Source organism: Podarcis vaucheri (genome assembly GCF_965113315.1).
Source record: "Podarcis vaucheri genome assembly, chromosome: 5".
In the NCBI taxonomy this organism is placed as follows: Eukaryota; Metazoa; Chordata; class Lepidosauria; order Squamata; family Lacertidae; genus Podarcis; species Podarcis vaucheri.
Window position 1 is genome coordinate 73687409 of NC_138763.1, and position 15845 is coordinate 73703253.

The window sequence follows — 15845 nt, forward strand, 5'->3', positions numbered from 1 at the left end:
TTTTTAAGGCTGGGAAAACATGCTTTAAATATTATAAGTAAAACATTAAAGTTAGCTTAGCACAAAACACAAGAGACCAAAGGCTCGTCTAGTCCAGGATCCTGTCCCGCACTTGCCAAGTCTTTGCTCCCTTTTGCAAGTTTTTTTGTTGCCTCTAACTTTGGCCCAGTGCAGTCAAGAGGCAGAGATAACCCCAAGTGCTTGGCGGGATCTTTAGCAACACCGCACACGGCATTTTTTTCACATGCGTCCTCTTCCGCAGCTGCTATTCCGAGCCTTTGACGAGGCCTCTACGCAACCCAGACGCGCTTCGCCCCTCTATTATAGATCGGCGTCCGGTGTCAAGAACCCGAAGGCGGACACGTGAGGGGAAACCAAGTCGGGCGGGCGGAGAGGGCGGGTTGCAAGAGCTCGTATTACAGCCGAGGGGAGGACAGGCTTCTTTCCCGCGAAGCCAGGGGCTTGGGGCGGAGCAGGTGGAACCCGGGAAGCGAGAGGAGCCACAGCCCCGCCGCCCAGCCGGGAGAGGCTTCTTTCAGGCCCGAGAGGAGCTCGGCCGCGCCCCGGACCCGCCTGGCCATGGACCCCGAGCGCGGTGAGTCACGTCGAAACCCTCCGCGGCCAGCTGCCTTCCCCTCTCCCCGCCCGACGTGCGCGCACCCCAGGCCTGAGCTGCTTTCAGACTGCAGTCCTAGCGAGGGCGCACCGCTAAAGACCGGGGAGCTTGCTTGGGAGAGGGAACGAGTTCCACTTCAAGGCTTCCTTTCCGCGTTGTCTTATGCTACATGGGAATCTGCCCCCGTGTTTCATCCTCACTGTTAACATTAGGTGCAATCTGGGGGCGCAGGTGTTGCTGGACTGCAACGCCCAGCACCCCTGAGCATTGGTTAGGTTGGAGGGGAGTTGCAGTCCAGTTGGAACTGCAAAACCACAGGTTCCCCACTTCCTAAAATGTGATCTCCCCACTGTCCTGTTCTCTTTCCCCAGTTCTCTTTCTCCAATTCTCTTTCCCCAATTCTCTTCCCCTTCCTTAACTCACCTGCATAAGAGCATCTTCATAAAATCATAGGATTGTGTGGTTGGAAGGAGCCAGCAAAGTCATCGAGTAGTTCTTCTTTGGCGATCACTCGTAGCCAAGTAAGATTGTCTCCCATGAACCCGGTCTTAACAGTGAGTCCATAAGTGACTGTGGAGGCCAGTTCTGGATCCACATGTCCTTCAACAGTGGGGACATGGGTTTCTGGGTGGGAGTTGATCACGGTGAGGGTTTGCCAAATGTTCTTTCCTCTTAGCATGTTTATCCCTTTCGTCCTGAGTTCGAGTGTCTTCAAAGTCCATGACACCTTTGGTAAAGGCCGTTCTCCAATTGGAGCGCTCACAGGCCAGTGTTCCCCAATTGTCTGTGTTTATACTACATTTTTTAAGATTTGCCTGGGGAGAGTCTTTAAACCTCTTTTGTTGACCAGCAGCATTACTTTCCATTTTTAAGTTTGGAATAGAGTAGTTGCTTTGATAGACAATAATCAGGCATCCGAACAATGTGACCTGTCCAACGAAGTTGATGTTGAAGAATCATTGCTTTGACACTGGAGATCTTTGCTGCTTCCAGTACACAGGCCCTAGTTCACCTATCTTCCCAAGTGATATGTAAAATTTTTGGAGACATCATTGATGGAATCTTTTGAGGAGCTGGAGATGGTGTTTATAAGTGGTCCATGTTTCACAAGCATACAGTAAGGTTGGTAGTACAGTAGCTTTGTAAACAAGCAGTTTGGTTTCCCTGAGAATGTCCCAGTCCTCAAACACTCTGAACTTCAATTGGGAGAAAGCTCACTCGCAGAACTCAGGCAATGCTGGTGCCGGCTCTTGTGGAAAGATAGGAGAAGTGATTGACATTTTCCAATGTTACACCAATGAGTTGGATTTGTGGCGCTGCAGAGGGGTTGTTTTGTGCTTGTTAGTGCAACACTTGTGTTTTTTGGATGTTGAACAATAACCCAAGCTTTCTGTAAGCTTCTGTGAAGATATTTAGGATGGTTTGGTCATACTCTAAGTGTTCACACACTACGTCGTCATCGGCATACTGAAGCTCTGACGGAAGTTATGGTAACCTTGCTCTTTGCTTTCAGCCTACTCAAGTTAAAGAGCTTTCCATCTGTTTGATAATTATTTCTACTCCAGTGGGGAGTTTCCCTTTAACAAAGTGTAGGATCATGGTGATGGAAATAATAGATTCGGGGTGATAACAAAACCCTGTTTAACACCTGATGCCACTGCGAATGGTTCATTTTGAGAGCCATTGTTATTTGCAATTGTTGCTGTCACGTTATGGAGGAGCCGAAAGATGTTCACACATTTATCTGGGCAGCCGATTTTCAGAAGGACAGTCCACAGGGCATTATGATTTAATGTCAAAGGCCTTAGTCAGGTCAATACAAGGGTTGGTTTTGCTCTCTGCATTTTTCTTAAAGCTGTCGAGCGGCAAAAATCATGTCCACTGTCCCCCTAGAAGGTCAAAAGCCATTTTGGGATTCAGGAAGGGTAGCCTCAGATATTGTTAGGAGATGGTTTGCTAAGATCCTTGCAAGAATTTTGCCAGCCGCAGCTAATAGAAATGCCTTGAAAGTTTCTGCAATCCATTCTATCACCTTTTTTAAAAGAGTGATAATTTTGGCATCCCTAAAGTCTGCTGGGATCTCCACTCTCTCCGAGATTTTTTTCGATGAGCTTGTGAAGTTTCGATGAGCTTGTGAAGTTGTTGTGTAAGTTCAATTCCACCTACTTTGAAGACCTCGGCAGGTATCCCATCAGGTCCGCTGGCTTTGTTGTTTTTCATTTGGTTAATAGCTGTACACAACTCTCCCAGATTTGGAGATACTGCAAGTTCATCTTGCACCAGCATAAGAGCATCTGTGTAGAATCATAGGATTGTATGGTTGGAAGGGATCTGCAGGGTCATCTAGTCTAACCCCCTGCAAGACAGGAATCTTTTGCCCAACGCGTGACTCTACCAACTGAGCTATGAAGAACGCCATAGTTTTTGCCTGTTGTCAAACCCAGTAAATGATTTTGTTTATTGTGTGTAACCTTTAAGATTTAAGCCATTAAAAAACACCCTACACTAAAAGATGTAACATGTAAATATGAAATTGTCTTTGCAGTTACACAAATATCCTAACCCAGTGGTTCCCAGACCTTTCACCCACACAGCAACTTCTTGAAAATTGCATAACAAATTTTCTGCCTGCTGTTGCAACTGTATTGCTCTGTACTAGATGCTGTCTGGTTTCTAATTGTATTTTTATTGCTTCTTTTGTTTCAATTATTCGTACTTTATCATATTACCATTTGGATTCTACAGAATATGATACAAAATACAACAATAATAAAGATGCAATATAAGGAATAAAAGAAGCAATAAAAACAGTTAAAATAATATGAAGATCTAATGCTCTGTGGCCACTGTTCTTCACAGACCACCTGAATAAATGGTGGTCTGTGCACCATAGTTTGGAAACTCCAATCCTAACCCTTTTGGTGATACTCTTTCAACTGATTGCAGCAGGATTGAGAAACATGCGCCTCTCTAGATATCACTGGACCACAATGCTCAGCATCCTTGGCCATTGACCATGCTGCCTAGGGCTGAGGGAAGTCCAACTGGAAAGGCCAGAGTCTCCCTACCCTGTGCTAAGTTACAGGCACACACACATGAGGCATGGGAGCATATCAGAAGTGTGCATGGTGTGGTTCTCCTGTTATACCAGCCTCCCCCAACCTAGGACCCTGCAGTTGCTTTGGGTTGCAATTCACAGCAGCAGCAGCAATCGACCTGCAGTGTCACAGCAGTTGTTGTTTGTGGGTGCAATGAATCCATGTAGGAATATGGGGGTCATCCACACATGTGTGCCACAGCAGTGCATGAGAAGTTGCTACTGGAACCGAAAGGTCAACCTCTCCCAAGGTGCATGCGGGCGGATTTTGCATGCCTGCAGTTGCTCTCTTGACCCAGTTCCCAGCCTGTGCAGAGTAGTGAGATAATTTGGAGCAAGCAGCTGACAGAGACGATGATGGTTGTTTGGAAGCCACCTTTGATATCAGCAGATGTGTGTGAAGCCTCAAGCAGGCACAAGTATTGGGATGTCAGATGCACATCCATAAAACAAGTACCTTTTTATGTGCCGAGGCTCTGAATGAGCCACTCTGCCTCTGGCTCCACTGGTTTCCTGCATTCCATTAGCCCTCCAAAGTCATTTTGCCCCACAGCAGGTTGAGGCGGAGACTAGTGGAAGTACATGATCTGCGTACACCCCATGCATTCAAAGCACATGTAAAGCCCATGACTTCCCCCAAAGAATCCTGGGAACTATAGTTTGCACCCCTCACAGAACTGCAGTTCCCAGCACCCTTAACAAACTACCGTTCCTGGGATTCTTTGTGGAAGTCGTGTGCTTTAAATGCATGGGGTGCATGCAGCCCTTATTTAAGCGGTGAAATAATTTGCTTCTGAAAATATTGCAGACATAGACTAGAGCATGACTTAGGCATTAATGTGTGTGCATTTATATTTGGTAGGTGGAACTGCTTGGTGCTGACAGACCGTTCTGGTGAGGCCCTGGGAGAAGCACACTTTTGAAAGAGGCTGTACATGGGGCTAACTCTTCAGGTAAGAGCATGCATCAGGCTACTTCAGGTGGTGGCTTGTGTGTCCTCCATTAAAGAGAGGCAGGCTTTGAAAAAAACACTTCAGTAGAATCTCATAGAATTGTAGAGTTGGGAGGGACCCCAGGGGTCATCTAGTCCAACCCCCTGCAATGCAGGAATCTCAACTAAAGCCTCTATGACAGGTGGCCATGCTAGGTCTACAGAGCTTGCCTGGCCTGAGAGTCAGCCCCCGTGTGCCCCCCTCCGAGGCAGCCGTGGAGGGTTTCAACACAAGAACAGACTCCTCGGTGGTGACTCCCCACTTGCGGAATGCTCTCCCCAGGGAGACCTGCCTGGCAAAAGCATTTTTATTCACTCAAGCCTTTTGGACCTTGATTTTCTGCTTCTCTTTTAATGGGGTGGTGTTGAATTGGATCTGCTCTTTTATGTGTATAATTGGTGAGGATTTTAGGCTTGGCTTTTGCCGGGTAATCTCATTTACATTAGGTCTTATTTGATACAAACGAACTCTCATATCCTAATCAACATAAAGAAGCCTTTCTCTTTCCTGATTTTTCCTATTGGACACGGTTTAGAATCCTTGTTCACCACACCATGTTGTGGAGACTGTAGACGAGTAGTTCATGCTCTTGAAGAGAGGCATGGATACTGTTTCTGCTTTTATATATAAAAACTATTTTGATACTATCGTATACTACACTGAAATGTTTAAATGTTTCTTTAATTGTCCCTGAATCCTCCTGCCACACTTGCCATCCTCTCCTGCCACCCCAGTGTGGCGCACCACACCCTTTGAGAACCACGGGCTCAGAGGAACAATCACATTTTTCTCTCTCTCTTCCCCCACCCTCAGGAAACCAGTCACACTCGTTCAAACCAATCCTGTGTGAGCTTATTAGGAAGCAAGCCCCTCTGTGTTCAGCGGGGTGTAAAAGTAAAGGGACCTCTGACAGTTAAGTCCAGTCGCGGATGACTCTGGGGCTGCAGCGCTCATCTTGCTTTACAGGCTGAGGGAGCCGGCGTTTGTCCGCAGACAGTTTTTCCAGGTCATGTGGCCAGCATGACTAAGCTGCTTCTGGTGCAACGGAACACCAAAACCAGAGCAGTGCACGGAAATGCCATTTACCTTCCCGCCGTAGCGGTACATATTTATCAGCTTGCACTTTTTGGCATGCTTTCGAACTGCTAGGTTGGCAGGAGCAGGGACCGAGCAACGGGAGCTCACCCCATCGTGGGGATTTGAACTGCTGACCTTCTGATTGACAAGCCCAAGAGGCTCAGTGGTTTAGACCACAGCGCCACCTCAGCGGGGCTTACTACCCATTAAACGTGCATAGAATTCTAGCCTCAATATATTTGGGACGGGAGGGACAAAAACTTCCAAACAGACTTTAGCTCAGTTGTGGCATTTCCTTTTCTTAAAATCACCTGTTCCAGGCGACAGACATACAAATAAATTTGTTGGGCTACTGCTATGTTCTTTTTTTGTTCCCTCATGTAGTTCCCCCCCCCCCTAGTTTTTGAGTGACCATTGGTGCTGGAGGAAGAAGAAATGGCTAAGGTGTTGCAGTTACTGTTCCTTCTCACCACCCACTAGCATCTGCTGCCTGAGGCAGATGCCTCATATTGCCTAACAGTAGAGCCAGTCCTGTGCACAGAAGATGATAGCCTTTTTCTCCATGTTGTGAAAACCTTCACCCATTGACTTCTGCAGCTGAAGCCGCTGTGGAAGGCACAAAACTAACCAGTTATTTTTCTGGCCTACACTGCATTCCCATGAGGAACAGTCCAAAGGCATTGCATCATTTCACCTCTGCTCCTTCTCATGTGTTTGCAGACAGAACGAGGCAGAAATGGAGTTGCACGCTCCTCTAAAAAACAACATTAAGTCTTGCGTCACCTTAAAGACAACAGATTTATTGGTTGTTATGGTGTCATGATACGCTTTGCCTCCTGCAACAGGCGGAAACACCTGTAGAAGTTGTTACACTGGAATTCCCAAATTTTCTCTGTGAGGAGGTCTGCCAATCCTTTGCCCCTCCTTCATATGAACTCTGCGAAAGATGAAGTGTGCCGAACTTATTTTAATATTAGCAGAACCAAACAGTTTGAGCATGAGTGCTGGCTTAAACAAATGGTGGGGTTCCACTGTCTGAAATTCCAACCTGTTCCATGGCTTGGCCTGGCTCCTCATTTGTTCACCTCATGCCAGTATAGCTATTTGGAGTAGATGCAACAGTGTACTCCATAAGCAAAAACACAGCAGAAATGGAGGGTTCTGTTCACGGGTCCACCTGGGAGCGGCTCCTGTGACTGCTTCAAAAGGTCTGGCTGTGAGGACAGGACATTCCCCCAGAAGTGACCTGCTTAGGAAGCAAGCAAGTGAATCCCGGTCGCGTGCTGTGGGAGCAACACCTTCAAAACAAACCCCAGCCCAGCTGACTCATGCGGGACTTGCATCCTGAGCATGCCGCCTCCCCCTTTGCAATCCCTTTAAAGCAATTTCTACTATTTTCCCAACATCATTTAAGTTTCTAAAGTATTTTTGTTTTCTTTCTTAAGCAAACCATCTACCATATGTTCCACCCTGAAAGGAGTAATTGTTGACTGATAATTAAGACACTGCAGTTCGCACTCAGGGATTCCTTGCCTCAGCCAGGCACACATTATCCTGCCTTGCTTTCAATGTTGCTTTGAGGACTCTGCTTTTCTAACTTCCTTCTCAGTGGGAGGGGGTGGCAATGAAAGAGCTTCTAAAATGACCTCTTCACAACTCTCCCTCTTTCTTTCCATTTATTCTCGCCAACACCCAACAACAATCGTGACTTGGTCCTGGCCTGCTGTTCTCTTCTGTTGCTTCAGATGGGGCGGGCGGGGGGGGGAGAAGGGACAGGAAAGAGGAAGAGCAGGGACATTGCAGTTTACAGATGACTTGAATGGTAAGGACCCATTCAGACATTACGTTTCAGGGGGTTTCACACGCCTAAAAAGCCTATTGTGACAACATCATGTTTGCAAACATCTGCAATCATGTGGATATGCTTGTCAGGGCGGAAGATTGGCCACAGCTCCTTGATAAGTAAGCCCTCGATGGCAAAGCTGGGTTTGCTTCTGTGTAATGTGCCGTAAGATGGGGTGAGGGCTAATTGGTGCTGATGTTGGTGAATGATGAGATGAGGACGTGCCCCACTAGAAGTTCCCTGAGGTGAAATGCCGGCCAATACCTAGACAACTTGTCTTGGGAAAATTTAATAATTCTAAGGGGGCATTCGACACTGGGGCACCTGGAAACTGGGACTCCAAGGTGCCAGATACTATACTATTTGTGATCCATTGCTTTCTAGCTTCATTAGAATCCCTAAATAGTACTGGACTATTCTGGTGGTGATGATGATGGACTTTTTGGGCTATATTTGATGTTTGGAAGGCAATACAAGTCAACTTTTCTAGATTGCCTGAAGTCCAGAGACTGAAAATTAAGATATGCTGAAAAAGGGGAAGTTGAAGGGAAACTGAACTGTTTTGGAACACATACACACCCATAAGAGATTCTGCATTTTTCTTAAATCATGATTAGAACATGCGTTGAAAATCAGAAGACATCAGACTATGGCTGCATACATGCTATCGTACGTTTAAAGCACCTAACCCCTGCAACAAGAATCCTGGAAATTGTAGTTACCCCTTCACAGAGTTATGATTCCCAGCACTCATAAGAAAATACAGTTCCTGTGATTTGGGGTGGGGGGAGATGCATGCACTTTAAAGGCATGTTTTGTAAGCAGTTTATTTGGCAGTGCAGTAGATGGCAGCAGTTTCCCAGGGTCTTGAGCAGAGTGTTTTTCACCCGACCTGCTGTTTGAGCCATCCCTGAGGACTGGAGAAGCCTGGGATTGAGCAGGGAACCTTTTGCAAGCAAATCATGCTCTCTGCCACTGAGAAATGGCTCCTTTCTGATTTGCAAGGAGCTTCCACGTAGGCTCAATATACACATGTACGTTTATTTATCGCATTTGTAAACCATTTTTTATTTTAGATCTCAAAACAGATTTAAAACATGAAAACAGTCTTCACTGTTATTGAAACAAAAGGTAAAAGCAATAAAGCAGTAGTATGAAAGCAGGAATTCAGGAAATCCATACAAATAAAATCAAGAGTCCAATTCTATGGGTCAGGGAACACCTGGGCAAAAAGACAAGTCTTTACAAGATGTCCCAAAGCAACTGATGATTGCTGCTTCACCTATGGCAAGAGGGTAGGGCAATAAGAGAAGGTGCCCATTGCAGGATCACCCTTGTACGGTATTCTGTAGGGTGCAAAACCATGAATAGTATTTCCCAAGATGATGTCAGTCATTATTCACCACCCTGGCAACCTCCAGATGTTTAGAACCACAACTTTCATCATCCCTGACGCCTGGCAGCGCTGGCTGATAGGAGACAGCAGGTTCTCGGAGGCTGATCCAAGTGATCTTAGAGTAGTGCAGGGGCAGGTGGTCTTTCAGGTAACATTTGCAAGCACTGAGCTATTGACGAGGCAGCTTCCACACATTCAGAGTGCTGAATAAAGTCTGCCTTTGAAAGAAGTGGACATTTGTGGTCACTCTGCGAACTACGAGTTGTGCTAGTTAGGAAGCTGTTAAACCTCTGGGGAAAGCAGCTGCACAGAGTAATTGAAGAACCCGGATCCGGGTGACAGCTGAAACTAATTAATGTGGGCTCAAAGAAAGGTGTCTTCCCTCCCCCCCCCAAAAAAAAAGCAGCACTAGAAGGCTTAATGAGAAAAAATAGTCAAAGGGGAAAGTAGCAACAGAGGCTTGAAAAGGCACCCAAGACTCTCTGCTTCACAGTCAAGTCAGCTTGCGGAAGAGACGCTCACTCCAGGCACACCTCTGTCCAAGTCAGAAACTGGTAGCCAGCAGAGTGTAGTGGCAAGAATGTTAGATTGGGGCCCTGGAAAATCAGGGTTCAAATCCCCGCTTGGCCATGACACTCGCTGGGAGATCTTGGGCCGGTTAGTCTCTCAACCTAACTACAGGGTTGTGGTAAGGGTAAAGTGGAAGGGTGGGGTGGGGAATCCATGCATGCCACCTTGGAGAAGTGGGATGTAGAGAAGAAAGAAAAAAGTAATCATGCAGGGGAAAGCGAGTGGGAGGACTCCTCCCTAACCCCCCACCCCTGGTGGAACAAGACATATTCTGGGTCTGATCAGAACCCCTTACTGTAGCTCCCCACTCCCCATATTCCACAGTCCCAATGAAAATGGGGGCCACTGTTGACTTTCCTGGAACAGTGGAACAGAACGGAGTCTCCTGGACGTGACCTGGCTAGGAATTTGAGAATGTGGGAGCACTTAGTCACTGCAGCATTTTGCCGCAGCTCCCACTTATGCCTTCCGTTACTCAGCCCCTCAAGAGAAGGAGAATTGCTTTGCTAGAAAGTGGTAGCTGTAGATTTGTGCTGGGTTGCTGTCTTTCTCCAACTGCCCTGGTAGTAAGAAATGGCAAGTTCTGCAGCTGCTTTTCACCTGTTTAATTTAGAGACTTGGGCGCCCACATCTCTGACGCCTGGCCTGGCCAGGTTTCTCAGACTTGTACACACAGGTGTTTAAACAGACACACACTACTTGCAGACTGGAAAGATTTGCTGCAAAAGACACCAACGTCCCGTCCCCCATTGTTATAACTGCATGTGAGTTTCACCCCAGTTCACTGCTAAGTCAACTTAGGGCAAAGCAAGCCATGGTGTTCATGGTGCAGCAATGGGTAAACCGTGGTTCTCCAGGTGTTGCTGGAAACTCCAGCTTCCATTGGCCATGCTAGTAAGTGCTCCATCCCTGCTTTAGAGTTTTGAAAGTGTAAAGAAAAAAATGAATCTCTGCTTACCGTCCTGGAGGAGTGGGAAAAGCAAAAGCTTGAGGGGAAGAAGAGAACAGAGAAGTAAGGAACAAACATGAACAAATGCATGTATATTTGAGCTTGCCTCCAGCTGGGAATAATGATGGGAGAAGGTCCCTCCCTCTGCAGAGGGACACGGAGTTCCCTTCCTTCCAGCCAGCTACCTTGTTTTCTCACCTCGACACCTTAATGCCACCTTTGTGCTAACCCTCCCTTCTCCTTGGCTGGAGGGGGAAGCACACGGCCTCCAAAACCACAAGTATCTTATTTGGATGGTAGAATACCTTAGGGTTTGAAATTCAGAAAACTATTTTTAAATGTATTCTCCTGCTGCTCCGACTATGTAAGATGCTTTTCTCCAAAGCTGACTGCTGATTTGAGAAGTTTCCTGTAGAATGGTAATTGTGAGCAAACACTGCCACCTGCTGTCCAAGTATAATAATGGCATACCTTCGTTTTCTTCCAGTGATTTAGGGCTACTGACCCTTTAAAAAACAACAAAAAACTTCCTGGGCAGTAAGCTGCATTGAACATGCTGAGAACTGAGTAAAATGCCTAATATTGTGCTGCAAGGCACTTTGGCTCAGGAAATGAAACATCCAAATTTGAACAGGAAGTTCAAATCCCAAGTCTAATTTTTTATTTATTCCCCACTGAAACCCAAAGTTTTAGTTGCTTTCTATTTCCTGAATCTGCTGTGATATTAAAGGCACTGTTTTGTGATTCTTATAGGATTTTTGATTTGAGTTTCTACTTATTGCTGTCGTTTTAATGTACCGTTATTTTAACGCGATATTTTGCTTTTTATTAGTTGTTAGCTGCTTCAAGTATTTTATCAAGTTGCAACTTTAAAAAGTATTGGAAAAGAAAAATAAGGAATTAAAGTTCAACAATAGAGCATCTCATTGCAGATGGCCACTCAAAAATCTTTAATGCAGGAGTTGGGAACCTGCATAATAACTTTTTTAAAGACCCTTCATGAAAATCCACCAACACTTGAGTGCATTTTTCCCCTAATGCACACATTTCTGCAAAGTAATTTTTCATAATGATGCATTTTTATATGTTCACTAACACGTGTACTTTTAGTTCCATTGCCCCCTAATATATGTGTTATTTGATCAGAGAAGTGCATTGTAAAATTGGAGGAAGTGTGAGCTCTAGGGGATAGCTGTGTTTGCGTTCATACAGTGTTTGGGGAAGTGTGAATTACGTAGGTTTTCATTTGGACAGAGGCTGAAATGAATTTCTCCTAAACTCCTAATGTACACAGAGATCTTGGGCTCATCTTGCTGGCTGTCATTAAAGCCACACTCATGTTGAATGTTTCACATGAAAGGGAAAAGTGAGTTGGGAGTAACTCCATAGGTGATTTTTGCTCCAGGACCACATCTTCTGCGATCTCTGCAGCGGAAAGACACAACATTCCATGTAGATTCCCATCGTTGCTGGTTTTTTTAATAAAAATAGCAACATGTCAAAGAGTAAACATTTCTGCATGACTTACTTCCTGATGTCATTTCACTATTTGCATAATGATAGCCACACTTCAGGAAAAGCGACCTGCTGATGTCTAATAGCCATGAAATTTGAAAGTACACCTCTAGTGCTCAAGCATAGTGCAAATCTAGGTCGCAGATGCAAAGGACTCAGAACAGGAAGTGGATCTGCTGCCTTCATACCCTAGGCAAGAGGTAGACTGCTGAGTTGTATGGCTCATTGATCAGCTATGGCATGTTCTATTATTGTTTCTTTATGAATGTACGTTTCCTCAAGGGGCAACAGAGATCTATTCTATCCGGAGCTTTTCCCCTAGCCGGAACTCAGTTCTGGCACCTCTCAGGTGGGTGCCAGCGCCATTACAAGAGAACAAGGAAGACGTTCATAGTGAGTTCCAGCGCCTCCTTTTCTAGGAAAAATAGCACTGGATCATTATTCATAAAACTCTGCTTGCACAAGGCCTGACTGAGAAGGACTTTGTCTGAATTATGACTTTCGAGCCTGTGTAATAGATAAAAGTAAGATTGCTTTTGAGATAGCAAAGGTGCGTGAGCTGAGGCAAAGCGAGACAGTAAAAAGAGTAAAGCATTGCATGTCCTGTTCCCTTCAGGTGACTGACTAAAAGGGAAGCCTTTGTGTCTTCTCCCACCATTCTGACGCGAAGGGGCTGCCTGGAATGGAGCTTGCAAATATTCAGGATGCTGTTACTCAGCTGAATGTCCATGGCCCAACATTGGCTTTCCAGAACATTAGTTACTTGGTCACCACATGCTGGACTTTACCTTTCAAAGGAAAAGAAGAAAAGGAAGTTCTCAGGGATGTCAGGTAAGCCAGCTGCCATTTCAAACGGCAGTTACATTTGTACTTGGACACTGGGGTTAGATCTGGACTAAATTGGTTGCATTCAGTTCCCTCGGAAAGCAACGGGAACTACTTTCCCAGCCTCGGTGCCACATCTGCAGAGTTGTTTTAAGATGGACTGAGATGAGGGGGAGGGGGCTACCCGTGAGGTTGGTCTGGAAGCTGCAGCTGGTGCCTCCTGACTTGAGCAGCCTATCACTGGCATAGAGCCCTGTGGCTGAAAATTTTTTTGCATTGGCTGCCAGCATGCTATAAGACCAGGTTTAAGGCCTTGGGAATTGTTACTCTAATTAGAATGAGGCCAGCCTATTTGAAGAGCCACTGCCAGGTCCCTGCAGTCCACAGGAGAGGTGCTTTTGACCCTGCTCCAACCCTCACTCCACAACCACCCGGAGCAGAACTTTTAGCACTGCTTCATGTATTTTGGACGTCCAACAAGTGGAGCTATGCTTATACCAGGGCAGGGGGAGAGAGCCTGTGACCCTCCAGACATTGCTGAACTAGAGGTCTCATCCTCCTTGACCATTGGCCATGCTGTCTAGGGCTGATGGGAGTTGGAATCCAGAAAGATTTGAAGGACCAGAGATTCCCCATCATTGCTCTAAGCATAACACCACACATATTTGTTGGGTGTCCTGTTCTGGGTGGTCATGTTGCTTAGATACCGAGTTAAAACTTCGTTATACACACAAGCTTTTCCTGTAGTGTGACCCAGTCATGTTGTCGATACTACTGAAGATGCTTTACTGTTTATCCTTATTTTGTTTTGTATATTCTTTTCAAGTTTTAAAATGCACACCCCTCTGGTATTTTATATCTTGAGTTGTTTATAACTTCTTACAAGGAAGACATAAATGAATCAAGTTATGTGGAATGCTTTTAGCACTCCAAAGCCCTATATAAATGCTGAATATTCATAGAATTGTAGAGTTAGAAGGGACCCAAGGGTCATCTAGTCCAACCCCCTGCAATGCAGGAATATCAAATAAAGCACCCATGACAGAAGGCCATCCAACCTCTGCTGAAAATCCCCCAAGGACGGAGAGTCTACCACAAGCATCCCCAACCTGGACCAGCTAACAGGACCAGTGGTCAGGGATGATGGGAATTGTAGTCCAAAACATCTGGAGGGCCGAAGGATGGGGATGCCTGGTCTACCACCTTCCAAGGAAGACTGTTCCACCGTCAAACAGCTCTTCCTGTCAGAAAGTTCTTCCTGGTGTTTAGTCGGAATCTCCTTTCTTGTATCTTTAATCCATTGCTTCAGGTCCTAGTCTCCAGAGCAGGAGAAAACAAGCTGGCTCCATCTTCTATGTGACAGCTCTTTAGATACAGTGGTGCCCTGTAAGACGAATGCCTTGCAAGACGGAAAACTCGCTAGACGAAAGAGTTTTCCGTTTTGAAGGTGCTTCGCAAAACGAATTTCCTATGGGCTTGCTTTGCAAGACGACAATGTCTTGCGAGTTCCTGCTGGGTTTTTTTCCTTTCCCCCCCTTTTTCTAAGCCGCTAAGCCGCTTATCAGCTGATCCAATCAGCAGATAAGCCACTAATAGCCGCTAATAGCGCTAATCCGCTAATCCGTCAATGGGCTTGCTTCGCAAGACGGAAAAACCGCTAGACGAAGAGAATCACAGAATGAATTCTTTTCGTCTTGCGAGGCACCACTGTATTTCAATATAGTTATCATATCTCCTCTCAGTCTGCTCTTATCCATGCTGAACATCCCCAGCTCCCTCAACTGTTCCTCATAGGCTTGGTTTATTGGGAATCTGAGTGAAATATAAAAGGGCACTCATCCACAATCAAAATATTGTGGATGTATCACAGACTGGATGCTGCACCTTTCACATTCAGGCGGGACTGGTTGCTGGGTTTCTGTTTATTTCTTTTCCCTCTTCACTTTTTTGGGGCACACTGTTTTGTGAGCATGCAATAGCACAACTCTTGTCAGCAATCTGATAAAATGATAGTAAAAGTTGATTGCAGGATGGGGCAGGAGACCGGGCCTCAAGCCAGTCAAAGAGGTGAAACAGGCAACTGGAGACAGAAATTCAATAAGCAAATTTGTACCAGCAAATTAATCTTGTACCGCTTTGTTACAGTGCAATGTATCGACAAACGTTTTTGCACATACAATAAGCAAAATTGGCTTCTGGGATGTTTCTTTTTTGAATAACATTTTGCACTTTTCTTAATAACAAAAACAAGAAAACGGACTGATGTTTTTCACTTGCTGCAGAAGATAACGTAGCCTCCTCAGGAGAGCACAAATCCCAGGCTTCTTTGCTGTGCTAGAAATCATGCAACTATGCAAACATAATTTGCCAACAGCAAACAAAGATGACCTTTGGTAGTGACAAACTGTCCTTTTCACGAATGATTAGGCTGCATATCCACCATACATTTAAAGCACACACACACCAAAGAATTTTGGAAGTTGTAGTTTAAGGTTGCTTGGAATTGTACGGGTTAAACTACATTCCCAGGGTTCTTTGGAAGGAGGGATGAATTTTAAATACATGGTGTGTACACAGCCTCAGTGACATTGGGTGATATCCAGTATTAAAGAGCAGACTCATTAAAATCAGTGATCCATTAGTTTCAATGGGTTTACTAAATGGAATCATAGAATTATAGATTTATAGAGTTGGAAGGGACCCTGAGGGTCATCTAGTCCAGCCCCCCTGCAATGCAGGAATATGCAGCTGCCCCAGACAGGAATCGAACCTGGAACCTTGGTGTTATCAGCACCATGCTCTAATCAACTGAGCTGTCCGGCCATGTATGACTTTGTCGGATATCACCCACTGTTTCTATCTAATTCAAGTTAAGATCCTTTCCACATTTACCTGGGAATAAGTGCCTTTGGACTCAGCGAGACTATGCATGTCTGCTCAGAAAGAATTGTGCTATTGTTGGCCT

The 15845-nt window shown here is 45.5% G+C and overlaps 1 protein-coding gene across 3 annotated transcripts in view; it reads left to right on the plus strand.

The window, feature by feature from the left end:
* Positions 1-275: 275 nt before the first annotated feature.
* Positions 276-15845, plus strand: part of LOC309532109 (broad substrate specificity ATP-binding cassette transporter ABCG2-like) — a 29963-nt gene continuing 14393 nt past the window's right edge. Inside the window, exons 1-4 of one of the 3 annotated variants that reach the window (XM_082222067.1) lie at positions 276-595; positions 4576-4666; positions 12338-12448; positions 12672-12886. In XM_082222067.1, the coding sequence (XP_082078193.1) occupies positions 12738-12886 (149 nt within the window). In that variant the 5' untranslated portion in view covers positions 276-595; positions 4576-4666; positions 12338-12448; positions 12672-12737. The remainder of the gene's footprint in view (positions 596-4575; positions 4667-12337; positions 12449-12671; positions 12887-15845) is intronic. The other 2 variants (XM_082222066.1, XM_082222068.1) reach the window with 2 other exon arrangements.